Source organism: Triturus cristatus, chromosome 10 (assembly GCF_964204655.1).
Source record: "Triturus cristatus chromosome 10, aTriCri1.1, whole genome shotgun sequence".
NCBI classification, from domain to species: Eukaryota; Metazoa; Chordata; class Amphibia; order Caudata; family Salamandridae; genus Triturus; species Triturus cristatus.
In genome coordinates, this window is record NC_140593.1 from 540286320 (window position 1) to 540307014 (window position 20695).

General features: G+C 44.1%; 1 protein-coding gene across 1 annotated transcript in view; it reads right to left on the reverse strand.

Moving 5' to 3' along the window:
• The window catches only part of NUB1 (negative regulator of ubiquitin like proteins 1), a 260190-nt gene that overhangs the window by 142439 nt on the left and 97056 nt on the right, over positions 1-20695 (reverse strand). The window contains exon 8 of the mRNA XM_085632023.1: positions 4912-5018. Coding sequence (XP_085488149.1) covers positions 4912-5018 — 107 coding nt within the window. The remainder of the gene's footprint in view (positions 1-4911; positions 5019-20695) is intronic.

Genomic DNA, 20695 nt, shown 5'->3' on the forward strand with positions numbered 1-20695 from the left:
GGGTTGTCGACAGAAGTGATCAAATAAGCACTGGCTTTGCAAGGGGTTCATGAGCAGGAAACAACAGCAGCGCCAAGAACGGTGGGTAAGGTTACCACTGAAGTAAACAAGGCAGCAAAGGCCTGAGCTTGCTACCAAGGCGCAATCACTGGCCCCGTTAAAAAAAAAAATCATATTATACTTTGCTTTGGAACTTCTGAAGAATAAACGTGTGACTTGCACATCAAGCACCGATGTCAGTAGAGGCCTCAGCTCGCTGGCTTAGTTCAGACAGCCAGTACTGGGGCTCAATATGGTAGCAGCTTGTTTTCTTAAAAGTAAAAATGTAGATGACCATGCAGATGTCCCAGGTAACGCTAGTAGGATGTCACGCCAGAAACCGTGCTGAAACTCCATGTTTCTCCCCGATAACCATTTGTTTTGGATGTCATAACTAAATATACACTGAAACTTTAACAAGCATTAAAAATGCAATAGGTCTCACCTTTAATTAAGTTAAAGCCATTTGCTTTCTATACAATACCATTAGCAAAGCAAATGGCTTTAACTTAATAAAAGGCGAGACCTATTGCATTTTCAATGCTTGTTTTATATAGGTATTTGGTTGAATCTGTTGCCTCACCCAAGGCCTTAGACATGGCATTCAGTACTATCTCAAAGGGAAGACCTGAGCAAACATTTTGCATTGGTGAACTCAGGGTGAAAGTAGGTTACCATAAATTCTGGTTTCTTTTGATACAGGTCTAACTTCTGCCAGTTCATCCACATTTGCATTATAGAAATGTATCATCTTAATTGGTCAATGAAGTTGTTTTTATGTATACATACATATTTTAATGATGAACACATCTAAGGATTCCTCAAGATGTTTGAGATACAAGTTTAGTAAGTTAAGTACTGAATCTAACGGGACCCCAAATGTTGTTTCATACAGTGCAAGTAGACGTCATATTTTCACCCTCTGGTACAGACCATTGCAATGCATAATTTAAACCTCTGAAGAATCATCCTTACAATACTGGCATGTGAGGAGAGGGTGTTGCGGAATACACCCTAGTCAACCGGATCAAATGTTGCCAATAAATAATGCATAATTAGTAAACCAATTTCATTTTTATTCGTCTTCTGGAAGGTATTAGAGGATGTTGATGGTGGCTTGATCATTGCTACCACTTGAGTAAAAGCCTGAATGCTAGCTCTCTAAAAGGTCGTTTTTTGTACGAACTGATTTAGTTGTTTAGCTACACACTTCACCAATATTTTCTCCACAATAGGTAGCCTAGTGATGGATGGTAGTTTTTGGTGCAGTTATGGTCCGCTTTTGGTTGTTAAGTTCCTGGCTGACTATTCCCTTCTTTAGGGAGGTATAAACAATTAATTTTTTCAAGGGAGGCACTGACAATGTGTTTCCATGAGTGAAATAGGTAAGGGTTTGCTTATTTAGTGAGATTTGTAGTCAAGGTCAGGTAATGATTTTGTTCAGATATCCTTTAGAGGGAGGGATAAAGGATGTTCAGCTGTTAGCTGACAAGTAATTGCTGGTGTGTCTTAACGTCAGTTAGATCAAAGGAAATATCTGCCATCTGCATTCTGATTACCCATTTTGTTTCTCTTGTCCTAAACTAATGCATCAAATTTATTTCAGCAAATATCTTGTTGCTGAGCACTTGCTTTGGATATATCTGTAATTTTAGCTCTCATTCTAACAGTTTTCTGTTTGTTTTTTGGTTGTGTTTATTTGGTTTACAAGGATTCTTTAAAAAATATTTTCTATATCACCTTGGATTTTTTCCGTGGGCTTTTTCAAGATCGCTTTGAGAGTGTAGGCTTGCTGGATAGCTGGACTAAATAGTTTTCAAGAAGGAATGGTAAGTGCTACGAGAGAGGAACTTTCTTTGTCAGTCTAGTTGAGACTGAAGCCACCAAAAAGTGTAGGTGGTTAGAGTACAATGACAATGCTGTGGTAGTAAAGTTAATCAGTTGTTTAATGAAGACTTTGGTGTAGGTTAGGGGAAATGTATAACTATAGAATTTATTAGTCAAAAGATGTAAATGCTACATTTCAAGCTTTAGAAGGATAGGAAGTGTGGCGGTACTAGCAGGGCAAATCTAATGTGAACAATGTGATTTAGGACTACTTGGCATCCATTTATCTGTCTTTCTGCAATATTTTGCATCCTTGTGGAATCATGAAGTCAGTGAATGGGTGAGCTGAGTGTGCAAGGCAAAAAAGGAATTTTTCCTTCAGTTACATATTTCTGGTGGATACATAATCTTCAGGCAGAATCCTCGCCACTTGAATTAGCTCTGCTAGGCATCCAACTGATCTTTAAAAGTTTTCCCTGCCCGACTCACTACTAGAAATGAAATCACTGACGTACATTAGGTGCCAACCTGCCCTCATATAGTTTCTAAACATTATTTATGCCCATCAAATTGTGCAGAGAGGAGTTGAGAGAGCAGTGACAGTGACAAATACATAACATTACGTCAGCATACTTGGCATTTTAGTCATGCTACTAAAAACGCTTACAGGAGAGGAGGAAGGGACACGACGATTTTGCAGAGATTATATATAAAAGACTAAAAAATACCTTTACAGAAGGTAACATTTTCTTCTGAAGGACATCTTCATGCAAATTCCTAAACATACCAATGAGTCACACAGCAAATACTCCCTGGGATCATGTCCGGAACTGCACCAATAAAGGTCGGCATATGAGTAAAAGAAAGGTAGGACTTTTAGGTGTTGATGGTAAACAAGTCATAAATGGACAGTCATTATCTGCTGAAAATGTTTCCTCACCAGCAGGAGGCACTCTGTTTCACTAACCAGTCGTCTAAGTACAAAGGTATATAGACTCCTGACCACCAGTAGTGAACCTGCCACAACAGCCAGCATTTGTGGACTTGCATAGCAATTGTGAATCCCAATAGAAGAACCGTGAACTGGGAGAGCTTGGATCACACCATGAAGTCGTATTACAACTGTGGGTGGGAAGAAGTGGAAGATGGAACAAGGGGTCATGGAGATCTACAGATGCCAACCAGCCTCATGCATTCCGGTCAAGTAAGACTTGACTGTGGTAATGTAAATGAGCAGACTTCCTCAGAGGCAGGATAAGAAGGGTGAGGACGACCCTTCTGGTTAAATGTCTAAGCACTTCAACAGTACCAGTAGTATAACGGGGAAAATTATCAGCCTGTGAGCCCACCTCTGCCAGCCCATAATTATTAGAGATTGTTCAAGGGTCAGAGCTAAAAATCTTCTCCTTCCAAACAAATCTCCGGACCACAGGGTGGTGCTTTACCAAGGGATCATTAAACAAAACGTGTATTGAATAATCATGTCTGCAATTGGTGGTGCCTTACTTATAGCAGACTAGCAGTTTAGAGGAATAACAGTTGGTTAAGTTACAGGGTTTTGATATTTATTAGTTCCCTGCTTTGCCTTATGTGGAAGCAGATACGTAGTCTCTTGTTTGGATATTTGCCGATGCTGTGGCATTGTGTTTCCTGTGTTTTTTTAATCAGTTGGCTGCAGGAAACGTAGGCTTTTATGGTGCTGTAGATGTTATGTGTTGGGTTCTCATGTGTTAAGTCAATTTTGTGAGGGGGAAGAGGAGGTGTTAGATTTGGATTAGTAAATGAAGCAGTCCCAATTAGAGAAGTTGGTTGTGATGGAGTCCGTGATTGGGGGAAATTTCACTCAAAGTTTATTTTGTTTATAGCTGTAACTACATTCTGAGGTATTCAGCTGCTAAAAGGAGTATATTATGCAGTTACATTTGTTTGCCAGGGCTTTAATAGGATCCATGTGCCATGGCTAGACTGCAAAGGTTCTGAATCGTGCCATGTGTCTTAGAAATACCAAATGGAGTGAGGGCTGTTAAGTGAACCTGCAATGAAATTCTTTACATGAGATTGGTCTACGAACTGTACGGTGTGTAGTAGGTTAGTTATATTTTTCTTCTGAATATTTGAGCAGTATCATTAAAGAGTTCAGGTGCCAGGGGTCATTGCGACAGATGTAAGTTAGCTAGCTGCTTTTGGTTGAGCAGGTTGGTTATGGTTGAGTTTGTGTTGACTTGTTCAACATGATTTTGGAAATCTTCCAGCAGGTGTAAGACAAACTGTGACACAATCTGATTGCACTAGGTTTCATAAGTAGACTGCATAGTGTAAATTCTCAGTAAGATGCAGTTTTGTTCAGAATCTGTTGTAAAAGTATTGGGGGCATGGAGAGAATGAGGCAAACGAAAATAAAAAAAATATAGCTATAATGTGTTGGCAATCTTATTCAGGTCTTGGTTTGCAGAAACTGTCATTACGTAAGTCAGAGATATGGAAAGAACATGGTCAATACCGTGGAAAAGTCAAATATTTATATATTTTTTTAAAACATCAACATCAATGTACACATGATTACGCGTTTGTGTGCTTTTGAGAGATCAGCTAGATGAAAGAATGTGTATTGTATCGCAAAGTTTCATCGATCAATGCTGCCACTAAAAATAAAAACAAAGAGGTAATCAATATTACGAGACATCAAGCTTTCTGTTAACCACCGCACTTGCTTCATTTTCTTGGTATTGCATTTATTTGTTAATTTGAAAATAGAAGAACACTAGATTTGAAACCAAGCAAAATAACACAGATGATGGCCAATCAATGTATCCAAAATGCATCAATCTGAGGAACACTGTGAAAAGTAGCACAAGAACAGTCAATAGAAAATAGCTGCAGTAGAATGACATGCTCAGAGAACTATCTTTCAGGGTTGGAAATTTGAAAGAAAATCTCAGCATTGTACATCCATATAAACATTGCCTTAAATATTTTTAAAACATTATCTTTAAAATACTGTTTAAAAGAGAAAAACATTCAGTAACGACACCAAAGCTTTCTTACCAGAAGTGCTTATCAGCATCCAGTAAGAATGAAAGCGCTATTGCATATTCTGTTTTCTTGAATAGTGCTCTTCCTTTTTCATGATAACCCATAGCCAGCATGAGAGCCTAAAACCAAATGACATCAAGGAAACACTCAAATTAACAATTACTGAATAGGATTTATATGCTGCTCCGTGTTTTTCTGCCTGTTTTACAGACTGAACAAATAATAGATTAGAATGTGTGTTGAAAGGTCTTTGCACGTTATGTCTGTGTTATCAATTATTTTTCATTTTGTCTAGCTCAAGCAGGTGGTAAATGTGAACATAGCTGATCTCTCTCTTAATAGGTCCTACTGCCATAGCCAGCACAAATGTTATGGGACGCGCGCTGAAGCCTACTTACTCACCGTGAGGGGAACGGTTGTTGCTGGTGCATCTGTCGCTACTCCTGCCTTGCCCCGCACCGCACCTGTAATTTCAAAAGCCGTGAGGGGAACGGTTGTTGCTGGTGCATCTGTCGCTACTCCTGCCTTGCCCCGCACCTGTAAACTCGAAAGCCGTGAGGGGAACGGCTCTACTGAGGTCGTACTACAGTCCCCAGAGGGCTTTGCGCAGTCAGCGCGCCGACGCAGCTGAGAGGAGGAAAGCCCTCAAAAGATCTGGTCGCCTCCCGCAGCGCGGGACGCGCGCTGAAGCCTACTTACTCACCGTGAGGGGAACGGTGGTTGCTGGTGCATCTGTCGCTACTCCTGCCTTGCCCCGCACCGCACCTGTAATTTCAAAAGCCGTGAGGGGAACGGTTGTTGCTGGTGCATCTGTCGCTACTCCTGCCTTTCCCCGCACCTGTAAACTCGAAAGCCGTGAGGGGAACGGCTCTACTGAGGTCGTACTACAGTCCCCAGAGGGCTTTGCGCAGTCAGCGCGCCGACGCAGCTGAGGGGAGGAAAGCCCTCAAAAGATCCGGTCGCCTCCCGCAGCGCGGGACGCGCGCGGGCTGCGCCCGGGCCAAGGGCGGGCCAAGGGCGGGCCCGTCCTTGCCCGTCATCGCCAGGAGGAGGCAGGGCTGGGCCACCCCTCGTAGATCCTCTTCCCAGCACTTAAGGTACTGTGGTTAAGTTGAGATTGTGAACATTACTACGTGGTGCTTCTAGGATAGTGTGCTACTGGAGTATTACACCCCCTGAGGACGTATACCTGTTCCATTTTCTATCTCAAGTACATTCTGTGAACAATTTTTGGATTCTACACCATTATATGTGGGTGTATTTACTCATGCAATTTTATGAACATTTGTGTTTTAGAGTTATTTTTAATTTATGTTTTTCTCTTTCCAGCATAGTCTTACATTTTAAAGCAGTAAATTGACCCCTTGTACCGTTTTACAGGTTGGGTAATGGCAGGGAAGGGTAAACGCACGGGGGGGGCGGGACAGTTACTGGCACCATGGACCAGTTTATAACGCGCGCTGTTTCAGTTTTAGAGCACAAAATCGCCATAACTGAGCGACGGCTCTCTACTGAACCAACGCTGTTAAGACGCTCATCTATCAGGCCTCTAGCACTAGCTAGATCCCCTTCAAGATTAGTCGGGCCTGTGGTGGGTAGCCCCTCCCAGGTAGAGGACTTTGAGATTCGTCCCTCTTTGAATCAAAGTAATATCAGGATTCTAGAGTCCCCTGCTGAGGATGTTTTGGTAGCTAAAAATTTCTCAAGACTCGGTGGTACACCCCCCCAGACACGGGCTAGTAAGAAATCCAAATGTATGTCTAACCCCAAAAGAAAAAGAGCTGATGATATCCAAGGGGGGAGGCAGCCGAAACTCTCCAAAAAGACTACCAACACAAATACTGTTACTTGTACGCTATTAGAGGGGGACTGTGAAACTAATGGCGTGGGTAAAAAGATCTCTCTTGACCGGTCACAATCTGATGAGCTCATCACCAAGATTGAACAGGTGGTACGCTCGTTACTACTTCCTTTGGCTGAGAGGGTCAAAGTGATCAATACAAAAGTCGAGTCCCTGGAGCAGACGATGCTTGATAATTTCTGCTCCTTAAAAAATGTTATCAAACTCGTAACAAGTGAGAGAGTTAATTCTAACTTTACCCAAATCCCTGTGGCTGTACCTACAATAAATACCATAGATACCCCTGTTGTTGGTCCTGTGATCACCCCTATAGATAGGTTAGGGACTGACCCACCTATTGCCTTGGATAACATTAGCCATACTTTGCCACGTATAAGCTCTACCAAAAGTAATAACGGGGGCAATGACATTGAAGAAAAGAACTCTAATGGGATAAACAGGGGCCCGAAGGCAGGACCCAGCAGTATTATTCGTACAGATCCTGCGAAACCTGTAAATGTTCACCTTCATCTTCCCCCAGCCTCTCTTCCTTATGTAGCAGTATTAACTGGAGTTCCTGAATTAAAGGATGGCAAGTCTGAATCCTACCCAGAACTTAAAAATAAAGTGACCTTCTGGCTAAATAAAAATAGACCTAGGCACTCTGGACTGGATGGTAAGATCCTATTTGCCAGAAGGGTTGACTGGGTTGGAACAAGGCCTAAAGATGTGGAGGGAGACGCCATTGTTGTAAATTTCCAAGATAGACGTATAGTGCGTCTTATCTGTGACGATATTTTATCCGGGGGCCAGTTGGGGATAGGGGTGCGCGATCTTGGATATTTTTACAATGTACCCTCCTACAGCACTGAAAGATTTTTCCACCATTGGGGAGTGCCTAGAGCGCTCCCAGAGACCATTATTCCCCATTCTGATTATTACAATCCTAATTTTAATCGTAATTTAGGTTATTTTGATTGACCAGATTTTCATTCTCAAAGGGAAGCTACGGTAGCGAGTGCTGACACTTTGAATAATAGGGTTGTAGCTGAATTCCCTTTATCCGGGATATCAAATCTTCTTAGCCACTCCCCTTTGCAAACTTATTCAGAGCATTCAAACCATCATGACAGTAGCCCTAATACTACCTGTCAGTCTAATTTGTCGGGAATAGGGTTGGGCTCAATGATCTCGTGGAATGTTGCTGGCCTAAAGTCAAAAATGGATTCCCCGGAGTGGGTCCAATTTTTGGGTAATTTTGATGTCTGCCTCCTTCAGGAGACTTGGTCCTGCGAGCCGCAGTTTCTCCAAGGTTTTCTGAATTTTTATGTTCCTGCATCTAAGGGACCCAAAGTGCGTCCGATGGGTGGGTTAACAATATGGGCTCGCCAAGAATTATTCTTGGTGGTCAATGAAATCAACACAGGCTCCCCTGACATTCAATTGGTCAGACTATCCGCGGGCCCATTGGGTGACGTGGACATCTATAATTTGTACCTGAGGGGGACTAACGGGACGAAGTCCAGGACTCTGGTTGCACTGGATTCCCTTATCGCACAGCACTCAAGTGAGAGGGGAGTGCTTGCTGCAGGGGATCTGAATGTAACTTTCGAACCGCTTTTAAGTTCAGATTCCTGCTGGGGACTTGACCCTGAAGAAGATCAATTATGGGGTATCCCTGGCCTTGATATGGACCCAATAAAACGTTGGTCCGAGGCAGCAGTGCAGGTCAACGCCCTCTGTTATGAAAGAGGCTTGAGGGCTTTGAATGGAAGAACCCCTGGGGATAAGGAAGGGGCCTACACTTTTGATAATGGCCGATACAGGAGCAGAATCGATTACGTACTCTGCAGCATGAGGTTATGGCAATCTGTAAAAGACATGGTTGTAGTACCCAGACCAGAAAGTGACCATAACCCTTTATGTGTAACGCATCGCTGGTGGAAAAGTAGCAATGTAGAACCAGCAGTGGCGTCATCTACCCCACCTGAGGTATTTCCCTCTAACGACATGCGCAGGCTTAAGTGGAGTGCGGTTAGGTCTAACGAAAAGGCAATTGATAGCATTAATATATTGCTGTCCGAAGTTGTTGTGGAGCTTGAAAGTTGCAGGCTCTCCGACCAAGGTGTTATGGCAGCCACCGGCCACCACGAAATTTTCTTCGAGGAACTACGCCAGTTTTTTCTTAAACCAACCAGGAGAGGTAGTCGACCACCCTCTAAACGCTTGCGGTGGTATGACGCTGATTGTAAAAGTGCCAGAACTAACCTAATCACAGCCCTCTCCAGTGGCAGTATTGGTCATGTGAGGGAAGCTCGCCAATTATATAAGAAATGCATAGCTTTGGCCAAAAAGAATTGGGACGAGCAATATTGGACAGACTTGAAAGATGCAAGTGATGCCAGGGACTCACGATTATTTTGGAACATCATCAAGTGGGGCAGGGGAGGGTTGCCAGATAGACCAACAAATCATGTCTCACAAGATGACTGGGTAAATTACTTCAGGCCCCAATATGCATGTGACCCCCAGACAAACCCTACAGGGTAAATATCCCTTGTTTTCTTCTCTAGTGGCCCTTTTTGCATTAAAGACACCCAAATGGCTCTGGGATCTGTAGCAGCTGGGCGAGCTCCAGGTCTTGATGGGATTCCATCTGATCTTTTCCTTGGTAACAAAAAACCCTGGAGTGAATACATTACCCTTTTGGCAAATGCAATTGCTGTTGGTGCTCCAGTTCCTAAATCCTGGGGGGGGGCTGTTATAATTCCCGTGTTTAAAAAGGGTGACAGAACCCTCCCTGGGAATTATAGACCAATCAGTTTAATTAACACAATTCAGAAGGTCATTGGGAGGATGTTATTGAACCAGGTGTTAGCGTGGGCTGATGATATGATTCTCTCCCCCCTTCAAGCTGGTTTTCGTAAGTCAACCAGCACACTGGATCAGGTCTTTAGATTTGTGCAACTCCACTGGAAAGTGGTTACTCTGGGGAAAGGCAGTCTATACGTAGCATTTGTGGATCTGCGAGCTGCCTTTGACCTTGTCCCTCGTCATCGGCTATGGGTTGTCCTCAATAAATTAGGACTCCCGGTAGAAATCTTGACAATGATAAAGAGGCTCCATGAGTCTAATTTTGCTAGGATCCAGTGGGGAGGAGCAGGTGAAGTCACCCCAGAGTTTCCGGTCGAGCGGGGTGTGCGGCAAGGCTGCACCATGGCTCCAACCCTTTTTTCCTTATATATTAATGGGATTACCCAAGCTATGCTCAATGCCACTATTGATGCCCCAAAACTTGCTGGAGTTACTACTCCGATATTAATGTTTGCGGATGATACGTTAATCGTATCAAAAACTCCAAATGGCTTGCAGAGAGCATTAAAAGTTTTTGAGGAATTTTGTCTTGGCCATGGTTTGGAGGTAAACGTGGCCAAGACTAAACTCATGGCCTTCAATCCGCATCCAAATCGTAGAGTGAGTAAGTTTTTCCTGGATGGGCAACAAGTAGAAATGGTCTCCAACTTTGTTTTCTTGGGTATACACATAACTAGTACCAGCAAGTGGGATAAGCACATTGAGGTCGCTGCCCTGAAGCTTAGGCAAATCTCAGGAACCCTGATAAGAGAACACAAAAAGTCTTTTACTAAGCCCGTTAAACCTGTACTTCAAGTTTACGAGGCAAAGGCCCTGGGTTCAGCTTTGTACGGGGCAGAATTATGGGGGTTTAGTCGGCTGGTTCCCCTAACAACAGCAGAAAACTCTTTTCTCCGTAGTATAACAAGCCTCCCGCAGAGTTCACCTATGGTCCCTGTAAGGTATGAGCTTGGCAGAAATGCCGTTGCAGACATCGCCAGATTACGCCCGATTTTATACTGGCGAAGGCTCTGGACTACTCCCGAGCTCTCCTTGTACGCAAAAGGGATTATTGATGTTATAGATCTAGATGTCTTTCATAAAATTGAATGGCTGAGGCAGCTCCGCCAGACCTTAACAGTCATGGGCATGGCGGGGCTAAGGAGTGACCCTAGAACTGCGCAGTTTCCCCCAAAGAAAGTTATGAAAGCTATTTATTGGGAGCGGGTTAACCACCAGGTGTGGAGTTGTATAAATCCTAACGGGATGGCTGGTCGTTATCTAGAGGCGAAGTTCACACCCGCTTTTGAACCTTACTGGGACCTGATCACAAAGCCTAGAGACAGGAAGCTGTATTTTTAGCTGCGAGCAGGTTCTCTTCCAATTAAGTCTCTTACGGGCAGATGGTCTAGTGCAAATGAAGAGATCTGTCCTGCTTGTGGGGTACATGTAGAATCTATTGCCCATCTACTGTTCGTCTGTCCAGCATTAGCTGTTCCTAGGCGAGTGTGGTTGTCACCATTGTGTAGGAACCTGGGTACCATGAGCAGTGCCATTGCTTTAAGAATTCTATGCACCAGCGCTTCTCCAACCATTTCTATCCCATTAGCAAAATTTTTGGGATGGGCATGGAATCTAAGGACGAAAGCCTCTAGCAAACCACAGAATTCCTCCTCATGCAACCCACATCGCTGTTGCCTAGTGTGAAACTCTGTAAAACGTTTTTACAATGCTGTAGTCGATGGGGGTTTATTAATTATATATTGTTAAATTTGTTGTTAGCTCGATTAGTTTAATGCTTTTTTAGAATCAATTTTTTAACTTATTTATTGATGAACTTAACAATTTTAACGTGTTTCTATATGCAATGTTTTGATTTATGTTTGTGTCTTTTATGATTTTGTCAAATCGAATAAAGACTAATGGAATGGATATATTTTTTTAAACACTTTTTATTAAGCGTACAACTTGGAACATCATCTCATACAGAATTAGTTACGTGTATAAAAAGTTAGAGCTTTTGTGCTACAACTGATTTCTCTAGCATCCATACACATTTGTCACGTGATTTTCTTTGTTAAATTTTCCAGTATTTGGTACAACGTTGCTTTAGCTGACATCCAGCGAAAATTCTCCTGGTGGCAGAGTATAAATACTCCCTCTAAATTTGTTCTACCCTCCCCACACACGCTTGCACTTCTTGGGACACCCTATATGCACATATACTGCCTTTTCAGCCACCATAGCCCAGTCCATGTCGTTGCACCACTCCCCATATGTTGGTGCATTTTGTGCCCCCCAGTGTTTGGCAATGTTGCGTTTTGCTATTGCCATGCCCAGTGTCACCCAGTCTTGGGCCTTGCGATTGAGGTCTGTGACTTCCCATATGTTCAGGAGACATCGTTTGTGTTCTGTTGGTACCAGAGATCCGCTGACTAGTGTTATTGTGCTCCTGATTGCTTCCCAGTATGTTTTAATCTCTGGGCACTCCCATATCGTGTGACAGAACGTGCCCACTGCTCCACATTTCTGCAAGTGAGCTGAGTGTCGGCCTTCCCTATTTTAGCTAAGGTTACCCTAGATAGATACATCCTGTGGAGCACTTTGAGTTGTACTAATCGTAGTCTTGAGGGTATTGCCACCTCTCACGAGGATTCTAGCGCTTTCTGTCAGTCAGTGTCATCTAGTTCTCCAATGTCGACCTGCCATTTTTCGTGGATATTCTGTGTAGCGTCTGGTTGGTTATTAATTATTGGTAGGTTAGAGCTATGGCTCTTTTATCTATGTGTTCCGTTAGTAGCCTATCCTCCAGTGGGGAGGTCTCTGGGAGGGTAGTGTCTGGTTGAATGGTGGCCTTGAGTGCATGTCTAATTTGAAAATAGCAAAACAGTTCTGTGAGTGCCATATCATACTTATCTTGAAGCTGTGCAAATGTAATAGCTTTCCCCTTGAGATTCCTATTAAATCCCACTGCTTAAACCCTTTGCAGCTGCTCAGTGTATCTAGTTTTCCGGTCTCCAAGAGTGGGTTAGATTGTGTCATTGTGTTATCCCAGACCAGTTTTAGAAGTACTGTATACCATATTTGGACTGTGTGTGCAGTGGGTCCCATGAGATCTGGCCTGCGAGTTTTGTTGTATAGTGCCCTCATGATCCCTCCCGCTCCCAGGACGTGCCTATCCATGCGGAATGCGGGTTCAGTCTGAAGGGAGTGAAGCCACAGGTTGAGCACAATAAGTTGGGAGGCCCAATAGTATATCTGTGTGTTCGGGAGTGCTATATCGCCATCGTACCAACCTCTGACCAGTTTGTTCATGGCTATTCGGGCTGGTTTCTGGTCCCAAAGGAGGCTGCGTACTTCCGTTTCTATCGCCCTGAAATACGATGGAGGAACCGGGAATGGGGTATTTAGCAAGGCGTAAAGAAATCTGGGGAGTGCCATCATTTTAAAGAGCACAGCTCTTCCTAGTAGAGTCAATGGTAGGGAGTGCCAAGGCTTGGTATCTCGACGTAGTGTTTTCAGGGGCTCTGGGAGGTTTTTACTCATAAAATCGTCTGGGTTCACTGTGATGTAAATCCCCAGGTATTTAAAGCCATCTTCTACCACTCTCACGGGGACCACTCAATACATACAGGATAGACTTGTTCCAGTTGATTGAATACCCAGAGTACCTCCCATACGTCTCACAGATGTTTAAAAGTCTGGGTAGCGAACGTCTTGGGGATGCTATGTACAACAGGACATCATCTGCATACAAGGATATCCACTCCTCCCACTCCTCTGTCCACCTGAGCCCGCGGACAATAGAGTCTTCTTATCTAGGCCGCCAGTGGTTCCAGCACTAGGGCGATGAGGAGTGGGGACAGAAGGCAACCCGGTCTTGTTCCATGTCCCAAGGGGAATTCACCCGACATTCTTCCGTCTCAGACTGAGCGCCGTATTCCTGCCCGGCATAGATCCAAATTGGTCTGGATGCACTAGTTTATGGAGGTGGGGGGTCAATCTGTTGGCCAACACTTTTGCCAAAATTTTGGCCTCCGCATTGAGCAATGATATGGGGCGGTAGGATGTTCAGTCTTGGGTCGGCTTCCCCGGCTTGCGGATGGCCACTATTTTTGCCATGCACTGGTCTTTAGGGAGCTCTCCTTCCTCTAGGCTGGTCTCGTACATAGTCAGTATATGTGTAATTTTTAATATAACTGGATCGAGCCTACTATAATGTTACACTACCAGAATTATGAAAACTCCTGCAAATAAAAAAGAAACATAAAGTGCACCAAATTGCTTATCATTTCACATAAATGATATCTAACTATCTCTAGTCTAGCGCCATTTCAGTCTATCAGGCTGAACAATGTGTGATATATTATTTACTTAAAAAGAAAAGCAACTTAAGGCAAGTTTGAAACACACACCTGCAAAACTAAATTCCTAAGTTCAACAGGATCTAACTCCAGTAAAAAATACTTGAAGTAAGGGACTCTGTCGTCAAAAGTACCAAAGGTTCATAAATCAAAACAGTCTTCACAGGTTCAAGTTGTACACCGCACTTAGTACAAATACTAATAGTACATTTTATGTCCTTGAATAATGTATTAGTGTGTTCCATTGTCCATCAATATCACATGCATAATCTTATTTTCTTTCATACAGTTGAAGGATGAATACATAATTTTCCCACAGTTGAATATGCTACTGAATAGGATTAAAATAATTCTGGAGACCAATGTGTTCATTTATGAAGAAATGTGGTATAGGTATGAACATGGCTTCATGATGGGCTCGAGGTTTGCCTCCCCTTATGTCAACCTATTTATGGGTTGTTTGACATTGGCCTTATCTAGGCTAGTACTTAGGATTTCTGGACATATAAAATATTAGATAGGGGCAGATTTATTGATGATACATACATGATATGAACAGGAACCGAACTGGAGTATATAATAATAGCAATAATATAGAGTTAACAACACCACATGGCAAGATAATTACTTTTCTGAATGTGGAACTGTATTTAAACTGTGTGCAGAGGTAGGATTTATAACAAGATATCATGTAATCCAGAACTGATTATGAAACGTGCATGCCCTAAATTTCAAATCAAGTCTATCCGATATGAGAAAATGATTAGGTTTTGAAGGATTGGTAGGGAGTACTATCACTTTAAAACAGCAGTTTGTGACTTGGTGAAAATGTTCCTCCAGAGAAGTGATCATGACCAAGATATTATACAAGCCAAGAAGAAGATTAACAATGTTAATAGGAAAATAACTTTAAAACAAAAGTTAAAGATGACCAAAGAGGAATTTGATAAACCTATGCTATTGGGCTTTGTACTAATTAAGGTGTGCGGTTTCACCTGTGAAGACTACTTTCAACTTACGTTCAGCACGGGTAAAAAGAGAAAAAAACCTGTTATTGTCGATGGTGAATTGTTTTGCATAGCCCTTTATTAGTTTTTCATAATGGTATCCAATGTACATGTATATGTGAAACTTGATGCAGTGTCGTAATTGGCTGGGAGAGTCTGGGAGCATGGGTGCTTCTTGTGCTACCAATGACGAGTGAGGACAGAGGAGAGGAGTGCGGCGGCGAAGTTAAGTTAATTTTATTTATTTTTTTCATCCCTCCACCCCACCACACCCATTCTGAGGCAGCCGGCACTGAGCTCCATCCCAGAAGTGATGCATCTGCCATGGCAGACAGCTCTGGTTGGGGAAAGGAGGGGGATCTGCCACTGACCCAATCTCGGTTTGTCAACCACCACTGGAGATATTTTGCAGTTCCCGCCAAGATCTGTACCATGTCAGAGAGATTCCTCTGATGCTGCACTCACTGGGACTTTTGGTCCCACTGCAGAGCCTGTATATGCCAAAGGGCACAAGGTATAAGCAGGGTGCAGGAGGTCATGAGGCCCAACAACCTCAGGGTTATTCTTGCCGAAGTCCAGTCCACTGGAATCAGAGGCTGAACTCGCTGCTTTGGAGGACAGACCTAAAACTGTCCAGAACAGCTCTGAAGAAAAGGAGCATCTGAAAAAGAGTCAGATGTGACTTAGGCACATTGATAGTGAATCCCATCGAGTGCAGAAGGTTTGCCATAGTCAGGAGGAATGAGATGACTGCCTGTGGTGAGCCCTCTATCAAAAGTCAATCATCAGGGTAGTCAAGGTAGGGAAAGACTGGAACTCCTATCCTCTGCAGATGAGCTGCATCCAATGCCGTCATTTTCGTGAACACCTGAGGGCCACTGGTAAGGCTGAAGGGGAGCACAGCAAACTGAAAGTGCCCTTGGCCGAACCATTAACCGCAGTTAACATCTGTGGGCAGGCAGGACAGGATGTACAAATAAGCATCCTGCAATTTCAACGCTACCATCCAGTCTCCTGGGTCCAGGGCAAACAGAATTTGCACGATCGTGAGCATCTTGAAGAGACTAAAAAGGTGCAGGTCTAGGACAGGACGAAGGCCTCTATACTTGGACACCATAAAATAGCAGAAATAGCAACTGCGACCTACTTCTGATGCCAGAACCCTCTCTATGGCTCCCTTGGCAAAGATTGCCAGCATGTCCTGACGGAGCAAGGAGAGGTTGTCCTCCGTCAGCAGTCTTAAGTTGGTGACATGGGTGGAGGGGCAGTCAAAAAGGGGAGGGAATAGCCCGTTTTGATGTTTTGAAAAACCAAACATCCCACTGTTACTGACCACCAGCGGTGCAGATGATGGTGTATGCTGCCCTTTACTGGATGCCCATGATGGTCAGAGGGCAAACTTAGAGGTTTGGAGGCTGCGGCTGCACAGGGGGGTGGTGGGGTGGCACGATCTCTTACTACCTATCTAATGTGGTCTATGTGACCTGCGCCCTTGGCCATGAAAAGACTGGGAAGCCTGTTGGCCGTGGTCGCTGGGAGGGTATAGACATAGTTGGGGCCTCCTTCCATGGCCATGAAAGGGACAAAGAGGGACTGAGGGTGACGAGGGGCCATAGACAAACTAAATGACCTAGCGGTAACTCTGCTGGCCATAAAGCAATCCAGCGCCTTGTCTGCCTTCTCTCCAAAAAGACAAAATCAATCACAGGGCATGTCCATTAGTGAGGCTTGGACATCTCCTGAAAAGCCAGTCGTTCTCAGCTGTTGCTCTACTCAGCGAGTCGGTCGTGTCCAGTCCACATTGTATGGTAAACTTTGCTGCATCTTTCCAGTCAGCAATAGCTTGGGAGAGTATGGCTCAGGCGTCCTCCAAGACCATTGGCAGCATTTGAGAAACTCCAGATCGTATGGGAAAATCAGACAAAAAGGCATGCAGTGTTCACCGACCACAGTGCAAGGCTGGTGGAAGAGAACATTCTCTTGCCAACTGGATCCAGCCTCTTGGATTCTCCATTCGGTGGAGTAGTAGGGAATGTGCAGGGGTTGATCCTAGAGGTGGAGGCTTGGCCCACTTGCTCTCAGGGGTGGGTTACTGGGTAAGGAAACTAGGGTCCCCAGGTTCAGGGTGATGATGGCGTGCAATTGTCCTATGCACAGGAGTCACTTTGCAAGGCTTGGCCTAGGCCCCGAGTAGGACATTAGTAAGGGTTTCATTAAAGGAGGGCAAAGGTTCAGAGGGGGCGACTCCCGGCTGAAGCACCGATGACAAAAAATGTGTCTTTATTGCCACAGAGGGTAGCTGAAGGTCTAAGACCTCAGCCGTCCTACGCACCACCATAGCGAAAGAGGCTCCCTTCTCTGTAGCCATTGTAGGAGGAGAGACCAAGCCAGTGTCAGTTGAGGTGTCTAATCTACTGGCCTCCGTCAGGTACCCATAAAAGTTGTCCTCATTCTCATTTAGTGGATGCTGGTATTCATAAGGGTCCTCATGCACCTTCCAATTGACTCCCTCTCCAGGCCTGTCTAATGCAAAAGGGACTTGCTCCGATCCGGAAAGCATGGCTCCAGTCTCAGCTGGAACCGGCATCGGGCAAGGCCTGTTCGGCTCCGTTTCTGAGTCAGGAATGACAATGGGACTGGTGCTACCATGGGTTGTTGGCACTGGAGGGGGCACAGAGAAAGGTCTCGCCAGCGGCTTTGCTATAGATCCAACATGGGAGCCATGCCATGGTGTCCCGATTTGTCCTGGGGCAAACAGACAAGTGTGGATCCAGTAGGTGTAGCTAACAAGCATATGGTGCATAAAGGAGCACCAAAGGGGCCGGGCTGTCCAAATATGAGGTGCATGGCCACATAAAATTACTTCAGCTAGGTCACTTCAGCTCCAGGAAAGTCAGGGAAGTACGGAGCAAACCATGATTCAGGCTCAGCCGAAGCTCTAAGCTTGGAGTGCTTAAGCTCCAGCACCTTGTCAGAAGCCTGATGGGCACTGGGAAGTCTAAAACCCTGTCGACTTCTTGTGTTTGTGGGACTTACCTGACTTCCCAGACGACTTAAGAGTGCGACGATACTCGTCGGGTGTGGCTCCGTCAATGATCCAGGGACATTCCGCACAACCGAGAACTTGAGTGTTGCGGGATCAGCTGACATCAGGCATCGAGGAGCTTGAAAGATCACTCCCTCAAAGCCTTAAGAGTGCATGGCGCAGCAGTCCTCAGAAGTCTTGGAGGCGTGGTCCCTTTGCAACCACCATAAACACACCAAGTGTGGGTCTGTAACAGACATCTGCCTGTGACAAGCACCACATGGTTTCAAACCAGCCAGTTTCTTAAGGGACATCCTGTCACACCTGGAGATAAACTCTCAAAAAAGTGTTGACAAAACTTGAGAAAAAAGTCAGTCAAAAAACGACTGAGGGTAGCTCTAATGGGATCAACGCTATCTTGTGCGTAAGAGAAAGTACAGACGTAAGCATGCCAGGGTGGTGCCTATATAGTTATCGCTAACGTCATTTCCAGCGCATATGACGCAGACACAGAGCCACCTACTGGCCCACAGGGGAATTGCTCAAAAACTTACTGATCCAGTCTGATGCCTGGGGAATATGCTAAGCCAAGGAATCTGTAGCTAGAACTAGCTCTCAGATTTATCGGTTCTTCTGCATTGTTTCACTGGAGTAGGCATTATTAGCACTGAATCTGTTTGTGGCGTGTCAGATAGGAGGATCAGCATTGATCTAGTTCTCAACTACCCTGAAGGGCATTGCCCTTCTGTCGATTGCTTCATTAATGGTGTTTAGCAGTGCTTGGCTTTGGCTCATGCAATGGGTTAACTGTGTGTTTTGCATTGGGACTTCAGTAGCATATGGTCTTGGCTTCCAGTAGCATACTTTTCTTCCATTTTGTTTCGAGTCTATGAAGGGAGAGTTTGTTACCATCAAGGTCTTCTGAGTACCAGAGTAGTAAAAGGTTTGTGCTGCACTTACTTATTGTAGTAGGAGTATAAATCATTTTGAATTGTATTGAAAGCTGTCATGAACACTATGACAGGGCCTTTTAAATCTGTTCTGTTTTTATCAAGGGCTTGTCCACAGACTCTAATCTCTTTTTACTAAAAAAGTGTGAAGTATAGACATGTGCAGAAGTGTTAGCATCGAGGCCCCCTCCTATCTAGGCTGACGTTTTTTGTCGTTTATATTATAGTCAATGCCATGTTAATTTGGATGCTAACAGCAGAGGCTAAAATCTCAGCATGTGAACGCATTTATCACCAGACTTATTTTGTCTTTAATGTCGTCAAGCTTACAAACATGAGAAAAAAATCTATGATCAGGTGCTATAAAAACCCCTGTATTTGGCCATCGCTTAGAGAGGCTTTGCAACGGAATTATATGGCCAGATATCACACCAGTTTGCTGAAAACCAGCCCCTTACGGGGGTTGCTACGAGAGTCCGAGAACAGCACAAAGAACTTACCTTCAGCACAATACTGCTTATCGCTTCTGGGCAAGGGGTATGATAGAGAATAGCTAAACATATTTCTGCCATCTTAATTATTAGCCTTGCTATTTTCGACCTTTGCTAAATTGTAGTGCTTAGTAGTGATAGGGTATTAGGAAGCTACCAACTTGCTAACCATGTTTGAAATGTTCGCATTGTTTTGCTGGCCATGTTATGCATTATTGCATTTATTTTCACATTCTGTGTGGTTCCCATTCCTATTTTATACACCAGACTTGTATTTTAGAAATAAGCATTTTAAAGTTGTATCCCATGACTCTTAGTGCTATTTTGAGAGTGTTATTTTTTTACGAAAGAGGATTTGGAGTTCTGCTGTGTCCTTGAACTCATCTAGAGGGACTAATCGTGACCTGAGAACACCACTCTCTTCAGTATTGTTTACTGGGGTCTGTATGGGTCACAGTACAACTGGATTTCTAATTCATGTTGGGGTATTAAACTAAATCCTCGGCCCAGGAGGTTATAAATCCAACCACAGGTGCTCTGAGGGGGGACCCCCAGATCGTGACAAGATGTAAGTGATGATCGGAGGACCATAGATGATTGAGATTGAGGTTGTCAATGTCATGATCTTTGATGGATCTAAAAGTTTGTTCTCTTTTAGGCTGACCTCAATGTGTTGGTTAAATGCAGAGTATAGAGATGGGGATAGTAAATGCTCTGTTCTGTCCATCTACACAGGATGATTGGTGATGTCCGCACTAGAGGCCTAGGAATTGGGTAACACGGTGTGCCAAGCTATGTTGAGGACATTGAGGAGTATGCCTCATGCCTGCATTTTCTGCAAGGTAAAAAGTCTCCAAGGGTGGTGTGGGCTTGCCAGATGAAAAAGGTAGTCTTAGGCGATCTGATAATTTGTCTAGGAAAACTGTTCAGTCCAGGAGGCCGATAGATGAGGTGAAAGAACTCTGACTAAGTGGCAGTGAATAGGAAGTGGCATGTGAGGCTCTCCATGGAGTTATGTTGCATGCTTATGTAGGGTGATTGTCAGGATGGATGACAGAGAGACAAATGTGACATCACTGATTTTCAAACACAATCACTGGTGTTGGATCTGGAGAATTCAGTGATGTCACTTCCTCTACACAAGGATCTTTGGCTTTTTCTTTTAACAATGGTTTTGGTGGGAAAGTAGTTCGGTCCGTTCAGCCCCAATAATTGTGATACACAGATGCTGACAAAGGGTGTAGCAGGTTAAAGATGTTGGTGTTG